General features: G+C 32.2%; 2 protein-coding genes across 4 annotated transcripts in view; one reads left to right on the top strand and one right to left on the bottom strand.

Annotated features, from left to right (window-relative positions):
* Nucleotides 1-363: 363 nt before the first annotated feature.
* On the bottom strand, nt 364-14,770 carry taf1a (TATA box binding protein (TBP)-associated factor, RNA polymerase I, A). The gene is made up of 11 exons (XM_073816712.1): nt 14,508-14,770; nt 12,902-13,068; nt 10,918-11,031; nt 10,642-10,837; nt 5,948-6,063; nt 3,825-3,983; nt 3,677-3,743; nt 3,387-3,510; nt 1,810-1,964; nt 1,584-1,659; nt 364-613 (listed from the first exon to the last, which is right to left on the bottom strand). The coding sequence occupies exons 1-11, from the start codon at nt 14,629-14,631 to the stop codon at nt 580-582; spliced, it is 1,332 nt and encodes a 443-aa protein (XP_073672813.1). The 5' UTR covers nt 14,632-14,770; the 3' UTR covers nt 364-579.
* Nucleotides 14,771-17,874: 3,104 nt separating this feature from the next.
* Nucleotides 17,875-27,270, top strand: part of mia3 (MIA SH3 domain ER export factor 3) — a 32,534-nt gene continuing 23,138 nt past the window's right edge. For all 3 annotated transcript variants that reach the window (XM_073853105.1, XM_073853104.1, XM_073853103.1), the window contains exons 1-6: nt 17,875-17,998; nt 20,358-20,491; nt 20,968-21,054; nt 21,141-23,592; nt 25,902-26,210; nt 26,296-26,432. In XM_073853105.1, coding sequence (XP_073709206.1) covers nt 17,875-17,998; nt 20,358-20,491; nt 20,968-21,054; nt 21,141-23,592; nt 25,902-26,210; nt 26,296-26,432 — 3,243 coding nt within the window. The remainder of the gene's footprint in view (nt 17,999-20,357; nt 20,492-20,967; nt 21,055-21,140; nt 23,593-25,901; nt 26,211-26,295; nt 26,433-27,270) is intronic.

Here is a 27,270-nt window from a genome sequence, read left to right as displayed (position 1 = left end):
GTTAAAATATAATTTTATAACAAAAGATATGTAACAGCATGAAATATAAAAATACATATATAAACCATACAATAATTAAAAATAATACATGTATAATTTAAAAAAAAATATGTATTAATGACATTTGGATTATTTTTTTTATTAATTTATTATACTTTTTACAACCGTTCATCCGTTCAACTCCATAAAATATAAAAACAAATATATAAATAGCAAATATATTTATTATTAATAATATATATTTATTATTAATAATAATAATAAAAAATGTATAAACTAAAAATAATTAAGTAATAATATATTATTTTTCCTGTTTAAATATATGTATTAATGACATTTGGATTTATTGTTTTCCATTTTTTTTTTATTTCTTATTCTTTTTACAAATGTTCATTGTCCACAACAGGCTTTGGCTCCTGGAAAGCAACAGGTTTGATAAACGCAGCATTTGCGCTCTCTGCTGGTCACAGTCCAGACTGACACTCACTTCATTTCCATTGAAAGTCTCATATTTACACTTGCTGGTAAAAATATAGAGAGTCTTAAATTTACACACTTGTTATAAAATACACTTGGACTTCAGTCATCCAGTCTCTTCCTTTTGTACTTCTTCCTGAGTGACATAAAATATAAAATGGAATTAACATCAAGCATTATTTTTATAATATTATTAAAAAATATATAATAATATATATATGTAATAAAAAATATATTAAATAAAATATATGTATATTAATGTAAAAAAAATATTAATATTAATATAATATACATCAATATAATGTATTAAAAAAAAAATATATATATATATATATATATATATATATATATATATATATTAATATACATATATTTATATTTATACATATATTTAATTTAATTTATTTTTTATGATATATATATATATATATATATATATATATATATATATATATATGATAAATAATATATTAAATATATACACACAAATAATATAATTAAATATTTATATTATAAAAAATATATACATTTATAAATATAGATATTTATATATTATAAATAAAATATAATGTATATTAATGTAAAAATATTAATATTATAAATATATTTTTATAATAATATTTAGATTTAATATATAATTAAATATTAATATTAAAAAATATATATTTTTAAATAAAATGTGTATTAATGTAAAAATATATCTATATATTTATAATATATTTTTACATTAATATACATTAATATAATTTATTAAAAATGACATAATTAAATACTAATATTATAATATATATTTTTTAATAATATTATTATTTTTAACATTAATATATTTTATTATTTATTAAAAGTGACAATTATACAATTATATTTTAAAAAAATTATAAATTTAAATATTTATCAAAATACCTACCCAAAAAACTTCACAAAAAAATTGTCACATTAAAGTAAATAAAATTATATATTTATTATTATTAATAAATGAATAAATAAATAAAACAAATACAAATGAATAAATATAAAATGCAATTAACATCAAGCACATCTGAATTGAAACTTGAAAAGCTTTTTGGTGAAAATCTCGAAAATCTCAATGTTATTTGAAATCTTACTTGGGATTCCTACTCGTCAGCTTTTCTCCACAGGCTTCATTCTCAACTTTCAGAGCAATTCTGTAGTATTCTCTGGCTGCAAACAGAACACAAACAGGAATGCATTTAATATATCATCCACTCAAACAAACAAAACAGGGTTTACTTGATCTCAGAAACCAACTGCAGCACATTACAAACTCAAAGCCTCATAGCTTTGTTTCATAAATAATCATCATGTACTTACTGTATTTACGGGTAAACATCAAAACCTTTTTCTTGACCAACAGAAGCGGGACATTCTCGGCCGCATCCTTCCTGGCGATGTAGCTTCTGTAGTGTAAGGAAAGCCAGAGCGAACCCCTCTCGTCCCACTGCTTCTTCACAAAGCTCCTGTGCCTTCTAAATCAACATTATGAGAATTGTTAACGGTCTTTTTTATCTTTAGAATCAAACTGTGACTTCCTAATAAGCCATTTTTAATTTCTAATTCCTAAGTGACTTATGTAATTGAATTATTTGTATGCATAACTTGCGTTTCCTACTCTTCCTGTTGGATGGCCATCTGATTTTTATGGATGCAACAAAAGATTTAACAAAAATAAGTTTACAATTTAAAGATGATGTAACAAAACAGGACTGTGTAATGTGGTTTTTTTTGTGTATGCATTCCTTTTATCATTATTCTTTTTATATACTGTAAATAAGAGAGTAAATAGTCTGTACAAATGGTCTAAATTCAATAGATTAATGGTTTAAAAAGTACAAATGGTCTCCTTTTATTCACATAACAATGAGAAAAGAACACAAAAACATGTTATATATAACATATGCGCAAATATTTTAATTATTAAATAAATTATGTTTTAATCATTTATATATGAAATATATAATTTTATTTTTTTAATTTGAGAATTGTTTTGTGATGTATTTATGTATTTTTGATAAATGTTTTGATTAATACACACACATATATATATAGTCACAATCATAAAAAAAATACATTTTAAATATAATAAACATAATATTTATTTAAAAATAATATTTGTGTATGTGTTCCTTTTATCATTATTCTGTAAAAAAAAATCTGACTATTTATAGTTAAATATATACTTGTATAAATAAAATAAAAAACATATACACAAACATACACATAAAACTAATTTATTTGATAAATAATTAAAATATTAATCAAAATATTTATCAAAAATACGTTCAAAAACAATTCTCAAATTAATACAAATAAAATTATATATTTTAATACATAAATAACAAACATAATTTCATAAAAAGTTTATATATTTGCACATACGTTCCTTTCTTTTATAATTATTCTGTAAATAAAAAGAGATCAGACTATTTATACTTTTTAAATAATTTCTGAGATTGTTACAAACTATATATAATATATATATATATATATATATAAAATTTTATTTATAAAATTGTGACATACGTTATATACACACATATACAGTACATATTTAGTCACAATTATAAAAAATAAAATTATATATGTTAATTATATAACAATAATCAAAATATTTATCAATAATTATATATATTTTTATCTAATAAAATATATTTTAATTTAAAAAAGTAATTTATTTAATAAATAATTAAAATATGTGTTAATCAAAATATCAAATACATTCATAAAACAATTCTCACATTAATAAATATAATTTTTTTATTTTTATTATATATTTTAATATATAAACAGCTAAAAAATATAATTTATTTAATAATTTAAATATTTATTAATCAAAATATTCAGCAGTCATCACTTATTTGACATACTATGGTATATTAACAATAACTTACATATTTCTGAGTTTCTTCATAATATTCAAACAACAGTTCCAAGCCTTCAAGTCACATTTCCAGCTGGAAAACTCCAGAAGGTCCATGGAAATGACCAGAGCTTCTTCAAGATCACTTTTTTGTTCTGGAAAATTCACAAACTAATTTTGAGTTAAATATGTTGTGTGTAACTTGCGTTACTGAGATTGTAACAAGAAATATTATTACCCAAATTGTATTAGTAATGCGTTATATTACCGCGTTACAGCAAAAAGTAATATATTTTTTAATAATGTAGTTTCCATACGTACCGGTTTGCAGCAGGAGTGAGCAGAGCTCCAGCATCAGTTCATGACTCGGGACTAAAGAGTGCAGAATCTGAGCGACACAAACCAGAACAACAGAGCCATTTTAATGAGAATCTTCATATTGTTCCTGATTGAATGAATCATTTCATACCTTTAATGAGCTGATGAGTTTGGCTTGTGGGGCTTCGTGTCTCTTTAAGAACTCGTACAGATACACGTGAGCGTTGGGGTTCGTCGGGAACTCCTTGTTGTAAGCATAATTCTCCAGCACCTGCAGAGCGGTTTCCTCATCCTCGTAAAACTCCAGCATCTGCAGCAGACACAAAAATACAGTAATATTGTGAAATATTTTTACCATTTAAAATAACTGTTTTCTGTGGGAATATCTCTTAAACTGGAATTTATTTTTGTGATCAAAGCTGGACTTTTAGCATCATTACTCTAGTCTTCAGTGTCACATGATCCTTCAGAAATCATTCTAATGTGCTGTTTGAATATTATCAATGTTGAAAACAGTTAGAAACCATCATACATTTTATTTTTCAGGATTCACAGATGAATAAAAAGTTTAAAAGAGCAGCATTTATTTGAAATAGAAATTTTTTGTAACATTATAAATGTCTTTACTGTCACTTTTGATCAATTTATTGCATCCTTGATTAATAAAACTATGCTGTTTTCATTTCTTTAAAAAAACGAAATTAAGCTAAATGGAAAAATTATGTTTTTAAAAGTGACAGCGATCGTATATGCAAATAATGACAATGACGATTTTTGTGATTTGAAATACAGCTGAAATAAAATAAATGTTAACAAAATGTTAAACGAAACACTTAAATCTTAAATGAACATTAGAAATATTAATAAGTACAAAAACAAACAAATAAATTAAAGCTAAATAGAAAAAAGATTGTGATTCTTTAATGAATGATTCATTCAAGAGGACAATTTTTTTTTTAAATAGAAATAGTTTGTAACATTATAAATGTCTTTGCTATTATGTTTAATCAATGCATCCTTGCTGAAAACGGTATTAATTTCTTTAAAAAAAAAATTTTTTTTTAGAAATGTTACATTGTCAACTAACTAATAAAATAAGTTCTAACATTAACTAAAGCTGAAATAAAAAATCAAAGCTAAATAGATTTTTTTTTTTTTTAATAAATGACAATTAATTACGATTTGTGTGTTTTTAAATATAGCAAGTCTCTGGCAATTAGGAATATTCTCAAAAGTAAATAAACTATTTTTTTATTAAATAAATACAAAAATATATATTTATTTAAAGTATTTAAATGTACATCAAGGTAGTATTTGTTGCCTTTACTTTTTCCCAATTTAGTGTAATTTAATGATTTTAAATTGTATTAGAGTAATGAGAATCTAATAAAAATGAGAATTACAAAAAAAAAAAACTCAAATTAAATGTTTTTCAAAAATATTTTTGCATTTTTTAAATAATGATTAAGCACAAAAAATTATTGACAGTGAAGCATTTCTCCCCAAATAACCATTTTTAAAAAATAAAAATAATATTTACATCACCGTAGTATTTGTCATATGATCTCTAAATTAAATGGATAAAAAGCTCAGAAGTGAAATATCCCTTAACTAAAGAGATTAAAATTCGATTTCTTTTTGCATTACAATAATGTTAATTTGAGTAGGGAAATGTGTTTAAATATTAGAATAATAATGTAAAAATGAATGCAACCAAATGCAATCAAAATTTAAGTTGTGTTGCACAATATTTTTGTGGAAACAATCATTCAATTTATTTTTCAGCATTCACAGAGGAATAGAAAGTTTAAAAGAGCAGCATTTATTTAAAATAGAAGTCTTTAGTAACATTTTAAATGTCTTTACTGTCACTTTTAATCGATTTAATGCATCCCTGCGGAATAAAACTACTTTTTCTTAACTTAAAAAAAAAAATGTTTTCAACATTGATAATAATCAGAAACGTTTCTTGAGCAGCAAATCAGCATATTATAATTTCTGAAGAATCGTACGATGCTGAAGACTCCAGTAATGATGCAGAAAATTCAGCTTTAACCACAGAAATAAATTATGCTTTAAAACATATTCAAATAAAATCTGATATTTTAGGTTGCAATAATATTTCTACATTTTTACTGTATTTTATTAATTCCTTGGTGAGCAGAACAGACTGTTTTGAACACCATAAGGGTGAGTAAATGACAACAGAACTGCCACTTTAGTCTAAATAAACCCAAAACAAGTCCATTTCCAGAAGGTGAAATGAAGTCTCACATGACAGTAGCCCAACACGAATGGATCCCAGACTCCAGGCCGACTGACGATCTCCTTCATGGAAACAGAAGCTTGTCTGAAGTAGCTGTGCATCTCGTGATTACTGGACATCTCCCCTGATACCAAAAGCATGAACAAAGAACATCATTTATGATAGATGCATGCAAGCAGGGCTGTACAGCGCGACCATTTCAGTCCACAGCATGCCACTATGAAATATATCGCACAAATTCTTTCATAAACAATGTAGAGACAGCGTAAATAAGAGATTGATTGTGCAGTGTACAGAGCTTTGTTGAATATAGTGGAACTTTGTGAGATTGCTTCCTTCTTACTAGGGCTGTGCAATTAATCGCAATCGCAAAAAAATCGCGATTTAAGCACATGCGATTTCTAAACCGCACAAGGCTGCGATTTTATCTATCCTCCAACGGCACCCCGCCCCCCTTGAACGTCAAGTTCATTTTATTTTCGATATAGCGCCACATCACAATAGAAGTCATTTAAGGTTATCTTTCCTATAGAACAGGTCTATACATAGTTCTTTTATTAAACATACTAAATTGCCTTATGTTATTTATCTTATTTACACTAAGGCATGTCATTTCTGTCTCTTCATGGTCGCGTGATTACAATGTCTCCTCCAAGAAAACACGGACTGGATCGCGGACTCCATTCATAAAAACCTAATCTACTATAGCGCGGAATGCCACGTAATTCGTCGATTTTTGTATTAATAAATCAAAAGTTGGTCTGTCACTTAATTCAAATCGCGATATGGACTAGTGTCTGTGAAAACTGAAATGCAAAAAGATCGTTTTACTGTGAATCCTGCATGTTCCGTGTGCTTCTGTATGTATGAGGAGACGCGTTTTATTTCTTTACTACATGCAGACTGAAGCACACGTGACGCTTCCGCTAATTTTTGGCATTTGCATCTCACATGAACAGATAAACTCAATCGCCAAATCGCTGCTGTGAGTTTCACTTTTACCGTTTCATTTGAGAAAACTAGCATCATATACACACAGAAACTTCACTGCAACCTGTCAAAATAAAAGTACGGTTGTAACAGAACAATATTAGTCCTGTATTACTTTTGTACAGTATAATGTAGGTGTTTATATATTCCTATTTAAATAATTTACATAAAACAATATATATGATAAAAAAAAATACAACAAGATTAACCACTTAATTATTATTTAAACGTTTTAAACTGAATATATTTTTTCTTCCACGCATTGATTTTAACAGTAAATTTCTGTTTGTTTGACAAAAATTAAAAGGGTTTATTTTTAATTTGATTAAAAATAAATAAATGTTTATGCTTTTTCATTATCAGAAAAATTAAAACACATAAGAATTTCTAAAAAAAAAAAAAAAGCAAAAGATTTTAGAACCCTCAAAATGTTAAAATAGAGAGTTTTGGACTTATTTTTCCACTGAATTGAATGTATTCGTTATTGCACAAAGTAGGCTAAAGTACCGGGAAAAAAGTAAAATGGCTTATTTATTTTATGTTGTCTGTTTTAAAGACAATTTTACTACAGTTTTGTTTATTAAACTTAATACTATGTTATTTCATGGTGAAATGTTTTGTTATGCACTTCTTGTGCACTGAATACATTTAGAATGTATGTATGTAGCTTGTTTGAAAAAGCAAAAAAAAAAAAAAAAAAAAAACGCAAATAAAATCGCAATCGCAATATTCCTTCAAAAAATCGCAATATGATTATTTTGTCCATATTGCACAGCCCTACTTCTTACATTATACTACTTCGCTGCAGTATAACGTTACACATTGTAATCAAAATAGAGAGAGAAAAATGTCGGCGGATTCAACAAACCGCATTTTAAAAGTGGCTAGAGTTAAATAAAGCGGCCGTAATTAAATATATTTCCTCCATGCGTTTCCTTACAGCTGTGTGAGAGCGAGCAGCTCTGTGAAACAGCCAATCAGACCAGAGCTCCTCATTAATATTCACGAAGCTTCCAAATAAGGCAATAACAGACCATTTCATTCTGGGGACAAATCCTAGGGATGTAAATGGACCTGTAAAACTGTTTCTGGAGATTATTTGCTCTTTTCTATGCCATATACCTTCTATGTAGATGCCAGAGATCAATTTAAAATATTGTTTCAATGCATTCTCTGGCACCTTTAAATAAACATGAAGGTAATATTAAGTGCCTTACATTGTCTGAATATAACACCATCGCCTGATTTTGCTATATTTCGTTGTCAAAAATGGTCTGAAACAAGTCACAACTAAGCCGCTGTGCATCTCCAGTCAAACACAGCATTGTTTTGTTTATAAATGAATGTATGTTTTTAAACAAATCTAGTGAGTCAATGATTCAATTTCCCATTCATAAAGACAGTCACTTGCTTTATTCCTGAATGAATCAGCTGTTCAAACGAATCAAATGAATGAATGATTCAGCAATTAAATCAGTGACTTGCTGCCACCTACTGGCAGATTTAGTTTGTAAAGTATCTTTTCAGTTATTTAAATCATTTAATATTTCTGTATTCAAAATGTTATATTTAAAGCATTGATCTCAACGTGAATTTATGAATTTGATTGCGCTCATGCCACACCTACAAGCCACTTTCGTTTTTTTCTGTGCCACCTCTGTAGCCTCTATTGTATCTGTATGTTTTCTTATTATTTTCGTCTAATGGGAGTCTATGGCAACCCTATGAATGGAACAAAGAAAAATTATGAAATTTGGCACACTTGTAGTGATAGCCACGAATAGTGATCTGACCAAATTTGGGGTCTCTAGAACCAACTCTATAGCGCCACCACTAGTTCAAAAATGCAACATTTAAATGGTAATAACTCCTGAACCGCTAATTCTAGGAAAATAAAACTTAGTACCCCTGATTCCTCTCCTCATGCTGATCACATTCAATAGCTTACATTATTACACGGCTCTTTGGAATGCTTGATTCTGATTGGTCAGTTGAGACATTTGCAGGTTCGTTCTTTTCAAATAATCACCGCTCCAAAGTAATAACGCATAGCCGGTACTACTTGTATGTTTAAAATCCCTCCGTGCCAACAAAGATTACCGTTTGGCGCCATCTTGTGACAAACACTGGACAACCACAATTAACAATGGAAAATTTGGACATTAATCTATTTAAATTGTCTTACTAACGTACATAGTTTGAATGTTAGTCACGTGGTACTATATCGTTTCGCGGAAGGATAAAAATGTTAATTTAAAACAAATATGCCAATAAAAGGTTTCAAATTCATATTCATGTCCAGTTTTTTTCCTTATGTGGCAAGTAGCCGTGTAATAAGCGGGATAATGCACAGGCAGCCGGTAGTTATCGCAGAAATAAGCCCCTTCAGTGTGATACAAGATCCTGATCACACTGTCGGGGCTTATTTCTGCGATAACTACCGGCTGCCTGTGCATTATCCCTTACTTAAGACTCCACCCATTACAGTAGCAGACATTTTGAAAAGTACAGTATTCTGCTTTTTTGCTGCTACTCTTTGAAAATGTATCCAATTCTTCCCAAAATTGGCTCAGATGATCTTTGGACTAAGCAGCACAGAAATGACTAAACTATTAAAAGACTAAATTATTTTTATTCATCTTTGTTCAAAAGTTATGTCGCAAAGGTAACCCAAAATTGGTTCAGATGCTATATCTTGGCCAAACTTTGATCAATTGAAATGAAATTTGGTATGCTTCATCAACACCATGCTCTGAGGGTCCATGCCAAAGCTGGGAACAGCGCCACCTATGGGTCATGAGATAGCAAAAATTTACATTTTTGCTTATAACGTTTTATTAATATTTAAAACGTTTTACCAATTAATATTGGTGTCTGTGGATTCCTTGGGTCACGCCAAATCTGAGGATATCAGTATTGCCAGGATCAGCTGAACCATGTGTCCGTCATTTTGAAATCTGACATAACTTGCAATATCTTTTGATCCATTTACACATATCTGCACAAAAACCAGTAGGGATCATCAACAAAGTCCTGGAGGTGCCTCAGAAACTTGAAAACAGTGCCACCTACTGTTCCAGAGATATGATTCTTGCCAAAACACTTATAACTTCTAAAAATAAATATATGTATTCCCTGAGTTGATGCTGATTCTGACAATGTCTCATTTGTCATTTTCCATGAACGTGCCTATCAGCCATATTGAAGAGAATGAAAAGCTTTTTTTTGGCTACTCTTCCTACAAATTTAGTCCAAAATCTGATTAGATGATCTTTGGATTGATCTTTAATTTTCATTTTCTGTTCGTTCTTAGTTCATTCTCACCAATAACTCTGAATCAGCTGTTTTTATGTTCAATTTCTGCTGTTTTTGTTCTTCCTGCTCTGCACTGCGCTACAGCCCTTTGGAGGATATTTCTTATTCTTCTTGTCCTTATTCTGTTGTTTTAATTAGCAATTTTAAAAACTTTTTTTTGTAATTTGACAAAAGATGACATGCTTTTAATAAAGTTGTCAAATTAACTAACAGGTAAAAAGAAAATTCCTCTGTAAATCACTTTAAGGAGTCAAATATGGAAAGGCAAATTTTTGGATTATTGATTAGAAGGTGCTCTTGAAATTTTGACTGTGCTTCTAAAAAATAAAAGTAAGCGCAGAGCCCTGGATGCAAGAAAGAAGAAGTGGTTTTAACATCAGATTATTGATCTTCTTACCGCTTTCAGGTGCAGAGCTCTTCTTCTTCCAGACCAAGTAATCCAGATAACTGCAGTAGGCACGGATGAGCCCTTTCAACTCGGCCTGAGCAATCGACCTCTTGCCGTATCTCCAGCTGTCTGCGATAGAGAGCTGCCGCTTGGCTTCTTCCATCTGGCCGTTCAGCAGGAGATGAAAGCAGTGCTCCAAACACATCTACAACACGATCAAACGCATAGCTTGAATGCAGCGTGCATGAGGTTAACAGGAGGTCTGGATGTTTAGCAAACGCATACCTTTGAGTAGTTATTGACGCCTAAGTTTTTCAGCTGCTCGTATAAAGAGTTGAAATCGTCAGGGCTGGAATTAGGATGATGATGCAGAATCTGTGTGCCGATACGCCAGATGATCTGATGGAGATAATCATGTCAAAACGGATTTGGAGAAATGTGTCATTTCCATCAATTGCTCAACAATGGATCCTCTGCAGCGAATGGGTGCCGTCAGAATGAGAGTCCAAACAGCTGATAAAAACATCTCAATAATCCACACCACTCCAGTTCATCAGTTAACATCTTAAGACAAAAGCTGAACCAAATCCATCATTAGGAGTCCATAATCCATAATAACGCTTCCTCCAGTGAAAAGTCTGTCTTCTGTTGTCTCTCACATCAAAATCCAGCCACATTTTTGTTTAGAGAGTTTGTTTGGTCACTGGAGGAAGCGTTATTATGCATTATGGACTATTTTAGTTAAAAATGATTGATTTGTTTCTTATTAACACATAACTTTTGTCTTTTCAAGATGTTAACTGATGGACTGGAGTGGTGTGGATTACTTGAGGATGTTTTTATCAGCTGTTTGGACTCTCATTCTGACGGCACCCATTCACTCCAGAGAATCCATTGGGTCACTGCATATGTTTCTTTTCACGGAAACAAAGTGATCTTTTGAACAGTAAGATTTTCAAGTCTTTTCTACTCACCAAGCCTGCATTTTTTTGATCCAATATTGTGAAATAGTTTTACCATTTAAAAAGAACTGTTTTCTATTTGAATACATTATTAAATGTGATTTATTCCTGATTTCAAAGCTGAATTTTCAGCATCATTACTCCAGTCTTCAGTGTCACATTATCCTTCAGAAATCATCCTAATATGCTTGTAAGAGCCATAATTTAAATTATTACATTTAACATTAAGTTGGAAGTGTTCAAGTAGATATTATTTAATGTGTTTAGATTAATGTGTAAATCGAAAGTAACACTCTGGAGTAATCGTAAGTTGAACACCCCCATGTTTGTTCTGTAGTGGTTTGCTCTGCTTGTTATGGGACTGTATTTGAGCGCTCTTTGAAAAAGGCGCTCAGGGGAGAGAGAGAAAGTAAGACGGAGCAACACAGTTTTTTGACCGGAGTTTATTTGTTTTTGTTTATTGTGCGAAACCATCCAGTAAACAGTTGAAATTAAAACAAAGACCCGAGTCTATTCACTGCCCGAAAGATTATTGAAGTGTATCGCTACAACAATGCTGATTTACTGTTCAAGAAACATTTTTATTATTGCTATTATCAATAAAATGGTTTAAAAGAACAACTTAAGATTTTCATTTAATATTTATATTTTATTTCAGTTATATTTCAAAAATCGTCATTGTCATTATTTTCAAATACAATCGCTGTCATTTTTAAAAATGTAATTTTTCTATTTAGCGTTTTTTTTTTTTTTTTTTTTTTCTTTTCAAAGAAATCAATACAGCATTGGTTTACTAATCAAGGATGCAATAAATTGATCAAAGTGACAGTAAAGACATTTATAATGTTACAAAAGTTTTCTGTTTCAACTAAATGTTGCTCTTTTTGAACTTTCTATCCCTCTGTGAATCCTGAAAAATAAAATGTATTTTGTTTCTACAAAAATATTGGGCAGCACAACTGTTTTCAACATTGATAAGAATCAGAAAATGTTTCTTGAGCAGCAAATCAGCACATTAGAATGATTTCTGAAGGATCATGTGACACTGAAGACTAGAGTAATGATGCTGGAAATTCAGCTTTGATCACAGAAATAAATTACATTTTAAAATATATTCAAATAGAAACCAGTTGTTTTAAATAGTAAAAATATTTCAAAATTTTACATTTTTTTCAGTACTTTAGATTAAATAAATGCAGGCTTGGTGAGCAGAAGAGACTTCTTAAAAACATCAAAAATCTTTCTGTTGACTGGTAGTGTAACAAAAACTTAAAGTATATTTGACAGGGCTCCACAGGTGGATGTACCTCAGAAGCTGATGATTCCACATCGTTATAAGTTTTAGCCTCCAGTGTCTGAATGTAAGAGTGGAAATACACCACCGCCTCCTGCCAGTTATGCTGCAGCATCGCCTCTCTCATCAGATTCAGACACTTCCTGTTGCACTTGATGAAGTCAGTCGTTGTGAACCCACCTGAAAATGAAAACACCAGTTTGAGTGAGTTGCCTTGACTGCAGAACTGTCAGATAAAATAAGCTTTCCAATGATGCATGGTTTGTTAGGACAGAACAATATTTGGCCGAGATACAACAACCTGAAAATCTGGAATCTGAGCTGCAAAAAATCGAATTATTGAGAAAATCGCCTTTAAAGTTGTCCAAATGTTAAAAGTAAAAAAATATATATATATTATAATGGTATATTTATGGTAGGAAATGTACTAAATATCTTCATCGAACATTATCTTTACTTAATATCCTAGTGATTTTTGTCAAAAAAGAACTATCAATCATTTTGAACAATCAATGTATTTTGTATTGTGTTAAAAAAAAAAAAAACTTGGAAGTTATTGTCAGGATTCATTTGGACAGGACAACATTTGGCCGAGATTCAACTATTTCAAAATCTGGAACCTGAGTGTGCAAAAAAAATAAAAACCTAAATATTGAGAAAATCACATTTAAAGTTGTCCAAATGAAGTTTTTAGCAATGCATATTACCAATCAAAAATTACATTTTGGGTAAGAAAATTACAAAATATCTTCTTGGAACATGATCTTTACTTAACATCCTAATGATTTGTGGCATAAAAGAACAATCGATCATTTTGACCCATGCAATGCATTTTTGGCTATTGCTATATACCTGTTCTGGTTTTGTGGTCCAGGGTCACATATGGTTCTCAACAATCACATTCAAGTCTATGTGATGAATGATTTAGGTCAAAAGTAATATAAAAGTAGTCAGACTGCATCACTTAACATGTATAATCCAGATTATGTTACTCATGTAATTTATAATCAATAACAGATTACAATTTGTAATCCACCCAGCACTGCTTGAATGAAAAGCTACTTCAGTTTAGATATTACTCAATGACATAATTTTTATTCGTTCATTTATGAGACTACACCATAAAAAAAAAACACTTGGAAGTTATTGTAAATTATTTATTTGTGACCCTGGACCACAAAATAAAGGTAACTGCAGTCATAAGGGTCAATTTTTTTTTTAAATTGAGAGTTATATAACATATGAAAGCTAAATAAATAAGCCTTTCATTGATGCATGGTTTGTTAAGATAAACAACGATTTGAAAATCTGGAATCTGAGGTGCAAAAATATCAAAATATTGAGAAAATCGCCAATAAAGTTGTCCAAATAAATTCTTAGAAATGCATGAAACTAATCAAAATTAAGTTTTGATAGATTTACCGTAGGAAATTTACAAAATATCCTCGTGGAACATGATCTGTACTTAATATCCTATTGATTTTTGGCATAAAAGAGAAATCGATCATTTTGACCTATGCAATGTATTGTTGGCTATTGCTACAAATACACCCGTGCTACTTAAGACTGTTTTTGTGGTCAAGGGTCACAATAATGATGATATGGCATCAGGACATTACCTTTGGTGCCTTGATGAGACTGGTGGAGAAGATGTGCAAGTTTAATCGATTCATGATCTCTGACGCTCTCCTTTGGAGACTCCGAGCGCGCTGCGACATTGAGCTCATCCTCTATATCATCCATATCGCGCTGCTTCGCGGGCACTTGATTTCCTCTGGAAAATATTATGAAGATCGTATAACTCAAATAACTTATAAAAAGTACTCAATCAACGCGTTTTGATCTGAGTGTAACTCGAAACACGTGAGCGCGTAAACAGAAGCTTCCTTCTTCGAAACAAACGGAGAGCGTGACCGACTCAAAGCGCCACCTGCCGCATTGGAGGATAATGACACCTACAACGCGCAGGCTGTTTAATCGATTATGACAAAAAATGATCGATATGCGCTGATGCTTAAACATAAGAGGTTATAAAACGCATTAAGTTACGAAAACATTGTTTCTAAATTAATATTCACAACATCCAGTTTTCTGAATGCTAAAGGAAAATTTTAGATACATTTTGTAAATGTGCAAACAGAATGGGAAAATGTTTGCAATAGTGTAAAAGTGCATATTTAGATTTCCCATATAGAGAAACATGAACAATCACCCATTTGGATCCCATTAAAATCCTATAGGAATGATCCTACAGGATATTTATGTTTTGTCATATAAGACTATTCCTACTGGAATCCTATAGGAATGGTTTCAAAATATGATAGAAATTCCTATACAAATTTCTTGTTGGAATCCTTTAGGATTTTTTGACAAGGGGATCAGGACTTCGGAGCTCGAATTGCAAATCATTTATTCATTTATCAAAGTTGTCCTAAGACAAGAACAGGTGTTGATTTTGATTTAGGACAAGTTTGATGAAAGGTTTTGAGCCACTTTAAATGTTGACTACTGTAGATTAGAATTTAGGTGCGCGGATTGTGAATTATTTGATTTAGATTGGTACTTCGGAGCGTAGATCACAAATCATTTGATTCAGATTGGAACTTCGTAGCACGGAATGTGAATCATTTGATTCAAATTGGAACTTCGAAGCATGGAATGTGAATCATTTGATTCAGATTGGAACTTCGTAGCACGGAATGTGAATCATTTGATTCAGATTGGAACTTCGGAACACGCATCGTAAATCATTGAATTCAGATCAGGACTTTGGGGCATGAATTGCGACTTGTTTGTTTCAGATTGGAACTTCGGAGTCGGTTTGCGAATCATTTGATTCAGATCGGGATTCCAAGCAGGTTCGTGAATCTTTTGATTTAGATCGGGACTTCGGAGCATGGATCGCGAATAATTTGATTCAGATTGAGACTTCAGAGCAGGTTCGTGAATCATTTGATTCAGATTGGAACTTCGGAGCATGGATCGTAAATCATTTAATTCAGATCAGGACTTCGGAGCATGGATTGCGACTCGTTTGATTTAGATTGGAACTTCGGAGTGGGTTTGCGAATCATTTGATTCAGATCGGGACTTCGGCAAGTGGACAGTGAATCATTCGATTTAGATTGAACCTTTGTAGTGGGTTCATGAATCTTTTGATTCAGATCAGGATTCTGGAGCTCGGATCGTGAATCATGTGATCATTTGATCTTTTGATTTAGATTGGAACTTCGGAGCATGGATCATTTAATTCAGAAATCATTTAATTCAGATCAGGATTTCGGGGCATGGATTGCGACTTGTTTGATTTAGATTGGAACTTTGGAGTGGGTTTGCAAATAATTTGATTCAGATCGGGACTTCCAAGCGAGTTTGTAAATCATTTGATTTAGATCAGGACTTTGGCGCACGATTCGTGTTTCATTTGATTCAGTTTGGGACTTTGGAGCGTAGATCGCGAATCATTTGATTTAGATTGGGACTTCAGAGCAGGTTCACGAATCATTTGATTCAGATCGTGGATCATGAATCATTTGATTTAGATTGAACCTTCAGAGCAGGTTTGTGAATCATTTGATTCAGATTGGGACTTCAGAGCAGGTTTGTGAATCATTTGAGTCAGATTGGGACTTCAGAGCAGGTTTGTGAATCATTTGATTCAGATTGGGACTTCAGAGCAGGTTCGTGAATCATTTGATTCAGATTGGGACTTTAGAGCAGGTTCGTGAATCATTTGATTCAGATTGGGACTTCAGAGCAGGTTTGTGAATCATTTGATTCAGATCGGGACTTCTGCAAAGAATTTTGAATCATTTGATTCAGATTGGGACTTCAGAGCAGGTTCGTGAATCATTTGATTCAGATCGGGACTTCAGAGCAGGTTAGCGAATCATTTGATTCAGATCGTGGATCATGAATCATTTGATTTAGATTGAACCTTCAGAGCAGGTTTAGGAATCTCGATTCGTGATTCATTTGATTCAGATCGGGACTTTGGAGCAGGTTTGTGAATCATTTGTTTCAGATTGGGACTTCAGAGCAGGTTTGTGAATCATTTGATTCAGATCGGGACTTCGGCAATGAATTTTGAATCATTTGATTCAGATCGGGACTTCAGAGCAGGTTAGTGAATCATTTGATTCAGATCGGGACTTCGGCGAGTAGATTTTGAATCATTTGATTTAGATTGAACCTCCGTAATGGGTTCATGAATCTTTATATTCAGATCAGGATTTTGGAGTTCGGATCATTAATTATTTGATTCAAATCGTGAATCATTTGATTCAGACAGGACTTCAGAGCAGGTTAGCAATCATTTGATTCAGATCGGTACTTCCAGGACTTTTTTTTTTTTATTAAACTTTAGAAAACATCCGACCATCAATGCAGTGCAGTTCTAAATACAAAATAGTAAAAAAGTGAAGAAAGTATGTCTCTTAAGAAAATTAACCATGGTTTTCTTATAGTCAAAGTGTAGTAAAAATGTTTGTTTTTTGTATATTTTGTATATTTATTGGTTTAACTATAGTACTCATACTATTTTTTCTTTAGGTAGTTTTCATATACTGGTCTAGAGCAACTCTAAATAAAGAAAATAGAAGTTTAGAGGCAGATTTTTGTTTTTGTATGTGAAATCAGAAAACATAAATTAGTTAAGGTATATTTTCTTAGATGAACATAGTGTATATTTTTTTAATAAAAATTCATAAAATTCATATATGACAGATAGATTTTTTTCCTACTGAAGAAAACCTAATGAAAAACTAATAAATGAAAAAAAAAAAGTGGAGTAAAACGTCAAATAAACATGATAAGAAGCATTTACTGTACATGATTCTGTAGCTGTGTGCTGTTGTTTTGGTGCTGCGGTCTCTTTAAGCGCTCTGTAACATGACTCCGGGCTTTTCTCCTCCTCGCAGAAGCAGCTCGGTTTGCCTCGGATCTGCTGACGTGTCGGCAGCGGCTCCGTGATCAACAGCTGCCAGCATGGCTGCACCGAATTCCTGTTTTTATTCTGTTTTTATGCTTGTTCTGTACGCGTGTTCTCCTCAGAGCAGCGCGGACCGGCGGTTTTCGGACCTGAAGCGATGCGCCGATGAAGAATGCAGCAGTGAGTATCACTGAACTTTGTATCAGGATGATGCTGCTGCTGCCGCTGACCATAAAACTTACTGCTGTTATCGCCATAAAGGCCGCATCGCCGCTACTGCAGGAATACTTTAACTTTCTAACAGTAAATTAATTTAATGAGAAGTGGGATTTAATAGTGCGTAGAGGGTTGATATTGAGAAGTGGCGTCCTTGAAGATCCTGACTGCTGATACTGAGCTCAGTTTAGCCATTCGAGCTAACAACATAAACACACTACACTCAAAATGCTTCTTTAGCAAACCATGTTTTATGCTTTTGTACGTTGGGATCACATTATGAAACAGTTAATAATGTTAAATAAAAGGCCTGGTTGTATATTGCCATGTAAAACAGACCGATTGCTTGAATCGGAAGGTTGTTGTTTACAAACAGCCTAAAAAACGCGATGCGATTGTTTACGTTTGATGAATTAGGTCGAACATTTGTTGACAAAATATATATTCTTTCGATATTTAGAGAGTGGAATGAACGAAAACTTTAATAATATCACTAGCCTATATACATTGTGCAAATATCTGCTATATTGCATTGAAGTTTTATTATATATTTATCATTTGCTGAATTGAACTAAACACTTTATAACCTAGTTTTGGACGCATTTTCACGTAAAATTCAGAAAAAAAAGCATTGCCAATTAGTGATCAACGAATTTGTATGAGATAAACAAAAATCAGATTTTGTTTATATATAGCACATCCGTTTGTTTCGCTATATGATGCAAGAATAATGAATTCACAAAGAAAAAACAGTATTTGTTTTTACTTAAAAACAGGGGAATAATTTTACAGTTTAGAAATAAAAAAAATCTCTAAAATCATCAGATATATTTGCTTTTAAAATATAAAATATTTTTTACCACATTTTTATGAGATAAAAAAACTATTCTGATTTATATATATATATATATATATATATATATATATATATATATATATATATATATATATATATAAATCAACGAATATGATCAACGAATTTGTATGAGATAAACAAAAATCAGATTTTGATTTTATATAAAACTCTGATGCAAGAATTAATTCACAAAGAAAAAACAGTATTTGTTTTGACTTAAAAACAGCACTGTTAAAATTTTATTGTTAAAAATAGGTGTAGTTGTTCTTACTAGAACTTACTTTACTGTACAGCTTAAGTTTAGAAATAAAAATCTCTAAAAACATCAGATATATTAGCTTTTAAAATATAAAATATTTTTACCACAAATTTTTATGAGATAAAATTTTTTTTGATTTTGTTTATATCGGCTATATAACTCTCATCACATTTATTGGCTTTTAAAATATTAAATATTTTCATTTTATATGGTAAGGCTACTTAAATTAGTTAACCAATTTTTTACTTTTAACTATAGCATTTTTATGTATTTTTCCCTGTTAAAATTACTAAACAGCTACAGTAAAAAAATAAATCATTCCTAATCCCTCCTTCCTTAAATTATGTATTTGCAATAAAAGATAATTCTTGCAATTACTTGTGCACCACTTTCATCAGAAATTATGAATTTGTGTTATTATTAAATGGTTAAAAAATTAGAAGGAAACATGTACAATTTCTTAATGCAACCTGTTTGGGTGAATCTTACAAAAACCGTCCAAAATATTCAGGTTTTGTTTTACTTCTAAATAATTAGAAAGAAATTAAAGTCTTTTTTGCTTACCCTAGTCAAAAACAATACATTTATTTAATGCTAAGTGTACTATAAATACATTTGCACATTATGCGCTTGATAAAAAATACCCTACAATTCTACTTACTATACTAAACTGTTATATTTAAAGTGTGCTAAATTAGAAATACTAATTTTGTGCTTAATGCATTTTAATAGTGCGAAAGTAGTGCTGAAGTCCAACTAAATGTATACTTAAGTATATTTAATTGTACTAAAGTGGAATTATTGCAAAATAATAGTCTTTAAATGCGAAATATTTAAAGGTCATACAATGCTCATCAACAGTGACATTAAAACATATTTTAGGCTTAATATTAAGAAATGTGCATTGTGCACAAGTAGTACTACAAATGAAATTTAATTATAATTTTTATATCAATAAGTCTCAAGCGATATGTCGGTAAATATGTTTGTCCTGAAATTAGAAGGAATTAATCACAATGTTATACCATATTGCATCTAATTTTATGTTCTACAGAAGTAAAAATCCAAACTGAAAACATATCTTACATTTTTTTTATCCAACTATCACGCAAACACTTTTGTTCTTAAAGTAGATGTATCATAAGCTTTCATTAATCTAACATGATATGACTAGTTTCCATCCTAACTTGTTTTTTGTGTCCTTTTAGTGCTTCTCGGCAGAGGGAAGGCCGCCAAGGATTTTACGGGGCCGGATTGCCGGTTTCTCTCTTTTAAAAAAGGAGAGACGATATATGTATATTATAAACTCTCAGGGCAGAGATCGGACATGTGGGCTGGTAGTGTAAGTAACCTGTTAATCATTCATGGATTGTTTGATTTTGGGTGTTACTGATGATGTACCCGGTTGTCATGTGGTGTTATTTGATTAGTATGACGGTCGCAAACAGTCTACATATATTTGTTTAGTTGGGCGAAAGATCATGCATGAATCTTTAATAGTTAAATAGTTGAAATAAAGGAATAGGTCAAATTCATTTAAACGGCTGGGGTAGAAGAAAATATTGAATAATTTGAATATTTAAAATTTTAGCTAAATTTTTTTGTATAATTGTTTTTAATTTTTTTTGAAAGAGAGATTAAATATATCTTAAAAATCAATTATTAGATGCATTTTTAACATTTTCCCTCTTATTTTGTTTTATGCATTTTATTTTCTTACTCTTTTGCTTTTATTTATTTATTTTACTTTGTTAAACACTGCAAAAACTTCAGTGCAAAAAAACTGACCATTTCTTCTCTCTTTCTCTGTTTGCATAGGTTGGAAACCACTTTGGTTATTTCCCAAAGGACTATCTTAATATAAATCATATATACACTGAAAAAGAATTGGAGGTACCTACAGAGGTCAGTCGATGTGCTAAATACTGACTTGTGTTTGGTCATTTTTGATGCGGCATTTGGTTAATATGAATCTTTCTCTCTCTTTTCAGGAAACAGATTTTGTTTGCTTTGAGACTGGGCGCGATAAATTTGAAAGCTATGACATAGATGTGTTATTAGGCAGCACATTGTTGCTAGAAAATGAGAATTCAACAGAAGAATCGAAAGAACCAACTCAGAATGAAGACACATCTCAAATGACAACGACAGAAACAGCGGAGCCTCTTGAATCAGAGTCATTAGATTCAGAAGTAAAACCGATTGTTGAATCGGAGTCAGTGGATTCAGAATCAAAATCAATTCTTGAATCAGAGTCAGTGGATTCAGAAATAAAAACGATTCTTAAATCAGAGTCAGTGGATTCAGAAATAAAAACGATTCTTAAATCAGAGTCAGTGGATTCAGAAATAAAAACGATTCTTGAATCAGAGTCGGATTCAGAATCAAAATCGCTTCTTGAATCAGAGTCGGATTCAGAATCAAAATCGCTTCTTGAATCAGAGTCGGATTCAGAATCAAAATCGCTTCTTGAATCAGAGTCGGATTCAGAATCAAAATCGCTTCTTGAATCAGAGTCGGATTCAGAATCAAAATCGCTTCTTGAATCAGAGTCGGATTCAGAATCAAAATCGCTTCTTGAATCAGAGTCGGATTCAGAATCAAAATCGCTTCTTGAATCAAAGTCAGATGATTCAGAATCAGCGTTGCATGTTAAATCAAAGTCAGATTCAGATTCAAAATCGCTTCTTGAATCAAAGTCGGTAGAGTCCGAATCAAAACCGTTTTTTGAATCAAAGTCTGATGATTCAGAATCAGCATTGCATGTTGAATCAGAGTCAGATTCAGAATCAAAGTCATCTGATTCAGAATCAACATTGAATCTTAAATCAGAGTCAGTAGATTCAGAATCACAATCAATTCTTGAATCAAAGGCAGATGATTCAGAACCTGTAGAAGCTCCTGAAACAGAAACATTACTAAAATCTACTGAAGAGGACTCTGACAGCTTTCAGCCAAAGATGGATGATTCAGAGCTAGCATTTGAGCCTAAAGATGCACTAACAGAAGAGACAGAAGATGCTGAAATCATTTCAGAGGATGCAGAAACAGAGCCATCAGATTCTGATGAACAGGATGATGATGATGATGATTCTGAGCTTTTGCACAACCAAAGTGACTCTGATTTTAAGTCTTGGGAGCCTTTACAACTTCCACTTGAATCACAAACAGCAAGTTTAGATGTGGTACCTGAAGAACCTGCTGAAGCAAAGCAAGACGATACAGAAATACCACTACAAACACCAGAGAAAACACTCAAGGATGAGAACAGGTCAACTTTTAAAGATGGTTTCAAAGCAAAGCATGAAGGTGAAACAAAAGAGAGCAAAACTCTTGAGGAACTCACCAAAGAAAGACCTTCAGCTGCTGATTTTGAGGTCAAGGATGTGCAAAGTGAGGAACTGGCTATTGCAGATGAAACGGTAAACGTCAAAATCCCAGAATCTTCTTCGGATGTGAGAAAAGACATCCCACCTGAACCAGAATTGGAAACAACCACTGAGTCTGAAAAAGCACCGCCGGCGTTAAATGTTAGTGAAATCACTGAAGAACATGATCCAAAGGAGATGGAAAATGTGGAAGACCTTCCTCGGAAGGCGAGCATGAACAAAAATGAAAATGCAAACGTAAACGCTGAAAACGATCCACTAATCAACACTAGTGAATTGATTGACGAAGATGAGAAGTTAAAAGAAGAACCTGTTACAGAAAGCCCAAAAACTGCAGCTCCGCTTGACCAAACAGACAAACAGATTGAAAAAGTGAAGAACGAACTTGTGGATCTACTGAAAAACACACTGGAGTCAGAGCAACAAATTCCTGAAGATGAAGAGAACGTGAATGAAGATGCAGAAGAGCTTTTAGAGGACGAAAACGCTCTTCTTTTGTCGTCCAAATCTCAGCTCACAGAAGCTACAGAAAACCAACAAACTGAAGTCGATGACGAATCCCAACAAAGCGAAAACACCACGAAACAAGAAGAAAGCGACGAGGTTCGTCTTCCTCCCGAGGAGCCTGAGTACAGCGATAACGTGCTGAGACTCACAATCTTACGAGATTACCTGAAGGATGAGGATATGGAGCGCATGCAGAAGTACTTTGGCCTGAAGAACCTTTTCAAGATCGAAGCCATGTTTTCTGATCTAGATGTGGAGATGAAGTCTGCGAGAGAGCAGCAGACGGACACGGAGGAGATGGAGCGAACGCTGGACCAGATCATGGAGGCCTCGGAGAACTCGATTCTCGACGCAACCGAGGACATCCTGAATGAAAGAGACCGGAAATCTCAGGAACCCGGGCAGCAGAAGGAGCCGGAAATGTATGACTTTGAGGCTGCCATCTTAGACGCTTTCCAGGAGATCGTTTTCGCTTTGCGACAGAAATACTCAGCGGCCAGTGACAGCGCACCATTGGTCGAAGACGAACAGCTTGCATCTGAAACAGGTAATTTTAGCAGTACTAACAGCAATGCTTGCATTTGCAAAGTCATTTCAGGTTTAGCCTAAAATCAGATGCTGTTCGCGTTGCTTTAACTCTAAATATTTGGTAAATGAATTTCTAAGGCTTCTAAATGATCAAAAACCTGTTGCACACAATTTACCCCATGCCTTCTCTCATCTGCTTCATAGATAGTTTCATAGTCCTTTTAGTATTGTACAAAACGTCCACCTTCAGCTTGTCCCTCAAATGTCTTTCTGCTGTGAAGTCTCTGATTTTAGTTATAAAGTAAGTAAATACCTTTGATATTTCAAGATGAACACTTACTGTGGACTGGACTGAAGAATCTTAAGTTGACTTAATTATTTATTTTTAGAAAAATCAGTGAATCTCAAATATGATCATCAGGCTTTCTCGATTATCATTAGATTGCATTGCGATATGTGACCCTGGACCACAAAACCAGTCTTAAGTCGCTGGGGTATATTTGTAGCAATAGCCAAAAATACATAGTATGGGTCAAAATTTTTTATTTTTCTTTTATGCCAAAAATCATTAAGAAATTAAGTAAAGTTCATGTTCCATGAAGATTTTTTGTAAAATTCCTACTGTAAACATATCAAAATGTAATTTTTGATTTGTAATATGCATTGTTAAGAACCTAATTTGGACAACTTTAAAGGTGATTTTCTCAGTCTTTCTGATTTTTTTGCATCCTCAGATTTCTGATTTCAAATAGATGTATCTCGGCCAAATATTGTCCTATCCTAACAAACCATACTTCAATAGAAAGCTTATTTATTGAGCTGTCATATGATGTATAAATCTCAGTTTTGTCAAATTTAACCTTATGACTGGTTTTGTGGTCCAGGGTCACATATATATTTTGATCATTTGAATATCATCTTACTAAGACAAATTATTGGAGATATAGTGTGACAATTGATATTTATATAATTTTATTTATATTAAGTATTTGCTTTGCTGTTGTCAAGATCTCATTAATTTACATTACAAACATTAGAATTTCATAGCTTTCTGTTCATATAAATATCAGCATCTGCTCCAAATTGCATATTTTTCTCATTTTTGGGAGTCTAAATAAAATTTTGATGATTTTTTTCCTCCATATTCAGCCATAAAAGCCTGATATATCAAATATGATACTTAACTCAGTCAAAAGTTTTCATACACCTTGTAGAATCTGCTAATTGTTTTAGCAAAATAAGAGGGATCATACAAAATGCATGATCATTTTTAATTTAGCACTGACCGTGTTCAAAAGTTTACATACGCTTAATTCTTAATACTGTGTTGTTACCTGAATGATCCACATCTATGTTTTTTGGTTTAGTGATAGTTGTTGTACAGTTAAACTGCCTGCTGTTCTTCAGAAAAATTCTTCAGGCCCTACTAATTCTTTTTTGTGAAGCATTTTTGTGTATTTGAAGCCTTTCCGACAATGACTGTATGATTTTGAGATCCATCTTTTCACACTGAGGACAACTGAGGGACTCATATGCAACTATTACAGAAGGTTCAAACACTCACTGATGCTCCAGAAGGAAACACGATGCATTAAGAGCTGGAGGGTGAAAACTTTTGGATATTGAATATCAGGGTCAATTTGAACTTATTTTGTCTTCTGGGAAAATGGATATACCTTCTGTAGCTTCTGAAGGGCAGTACTAAAAATATGATATTTAGGCAAAAAAAAAAAAAAGTAGGCCATGCACCTTCATTCTGTTCAAAAGTTTTCACCCCTGGCTCTTATTGCATCGTGTTTCCATCTAAAGCATGCGTTTCATTGTGCCAAGTGTTTGAACCTTCTGTAAAAGTTGCATACGAGTCTCTCAGTTGTCCTCAGTGTGAAAAGATGGACCTCAAAATCATACAGTCATCGTTGAAAAGGGTTCAAATACACAAAAATGCTGGAAAACCAAAGATTTTCTGAAGAACAGCAGGCAGTTTAACTGTTCAGGATAAACAAGGGACTCATGAACAACTATCACTAAACAAAAACAACACTGGATCATTCAGGTAACAACACAGTATTAAGAATCAAGTGTATGAAAACTTTTGAACGGGGTCATTTTTTATAAATTCAACTATTATTTTCTCTTGTGAACTATATGTAAACATCTTTTATGTGAAATACATTATTCAGGTCAGTACTAAATAAACAATAACATGCATTTTTTTTTGCAGATTCTGCGAGGTGTATGTAAACCTTTGACTTTAACTGTATATGCAAACATTTATTTTTAATATATTGCCTGTATATTGTGTTAAATATCCTTATGCACTTTTTCCAGATGAAAACATTGACTCTGAAGAGGTGAAGAATTTGGACACTAACATCGCAATGACCGAACCACCTGAGAGTCTTGAAATGCATGAAGAGCAGAATGAATCTGAAGTGATTCTGAATCCTGAATTAAATATGAACGAAGATTTGTCTCACACTAAAGATGTGGGACTTGAGGAGGACGGAGGACATTTCAACAGAAATAAAGATGCCCAGATAGGGTTCGAAGACACTGAGGAGATTCAAAAGGGACCTCATGCTATTTTGGAGAACCCAGTGGACATCGGCTTTCACTTTGAAGTGGATCCGTCTTCGGGTGTGTTAATGTTTTTTTTTTTTCCTTTAAAATTTATTATTAATGTAGCATATATAGGGCTAAAACGGTTGTTTTCTATCATCAGGTTCACTGGAGCCTCCGAGTGTCTCTGATTTCCATGACACTGAAGCAAGCAGTGATTCCTCAGGCTCATCAACTTCAGATGAACTTAGGGGCTTAGTGCTTCTCGTCAAAGAATATCTTGGATTTTACGGAGATATTGTGAGTAGGATGATATTTTAAGGCGTTAAGGCACAAAACAAGCAAATCAGTGCCAGGTTTCTAGCCACACAATGTTTGTGCAGTTTGTGCATTGTTGATTCTGAAACAATTTTCAATTCTCAGCATGCTGCAAGAGGTTCTATAGCAGACATTAGTGTAAATCTACAGTCAGTGCGGTTAAAAAGTGAGTTAGAACTGATAAAAAATAGCTTTTTTCAATTCCAGATCGCCAAACTCAGAAAACAGAAACATTTTAACAGACTTTAAAGAAACATCCAATGAACAAGCATGTTTGGTATCTTCAACCATAATGTGGTAATGTGTTTATGTAAGTCAAATTGGAGTTATTGGTGTGATGTTAATAACAGGTTTGCTTTCTGTTGGTGGTTACGTCGTTCTGGGTTGCAAAGAAGCAAACTAGCAATTTGAGAAATGTTTCTGTAATGATTTCTGGAGTCATTTGTGGTTTTGTTGCTGGTCAAACTGCTGTTCCTTGATTTTAAGCTGCCTCTAAATTAAACATTCAGATATATATCATATACAGTTGAGGTCAAAAGTTTGCATACACCTTGCAGAATCTGCAAAATGTTAATTATTTTAGCAAAATAAGAGGGATCATACAAAATGCATGCTATTTTTTTATTTAGTACTGACCTGAATGAGATATTTCACAAAAAAAATGTTTACATTTAGTCCACAAGAGAAAATAATAGTTGAATGTATAAAAATGACCCCGTTTAAAAGTTTACATACACTTGATTCTTAATACTGTGCTGTTACCTGAATAATCCACAGCTGTGTTTTTTTTTAGTTTTTAGTTCACGAGTCCCTCGTTTGT

Source organism: Garra rufa, chromosome 13, assembly GCF_049309525.1.
Source record: "Garra rufa chromosome 13, GarRuf1.0, whole genome shotgun sequence".
NCBI classification, from domain to species: Eukaryota; Metazoa; Chordata; class Actinopteri; order Cypriniformes; family Cyprinidae; genus Garra; species Garra rufa.
Note: the sequence above shows the minus strand (reverse complement) of the source record. Positions and strands in the feature narration are given on the sequence as shown.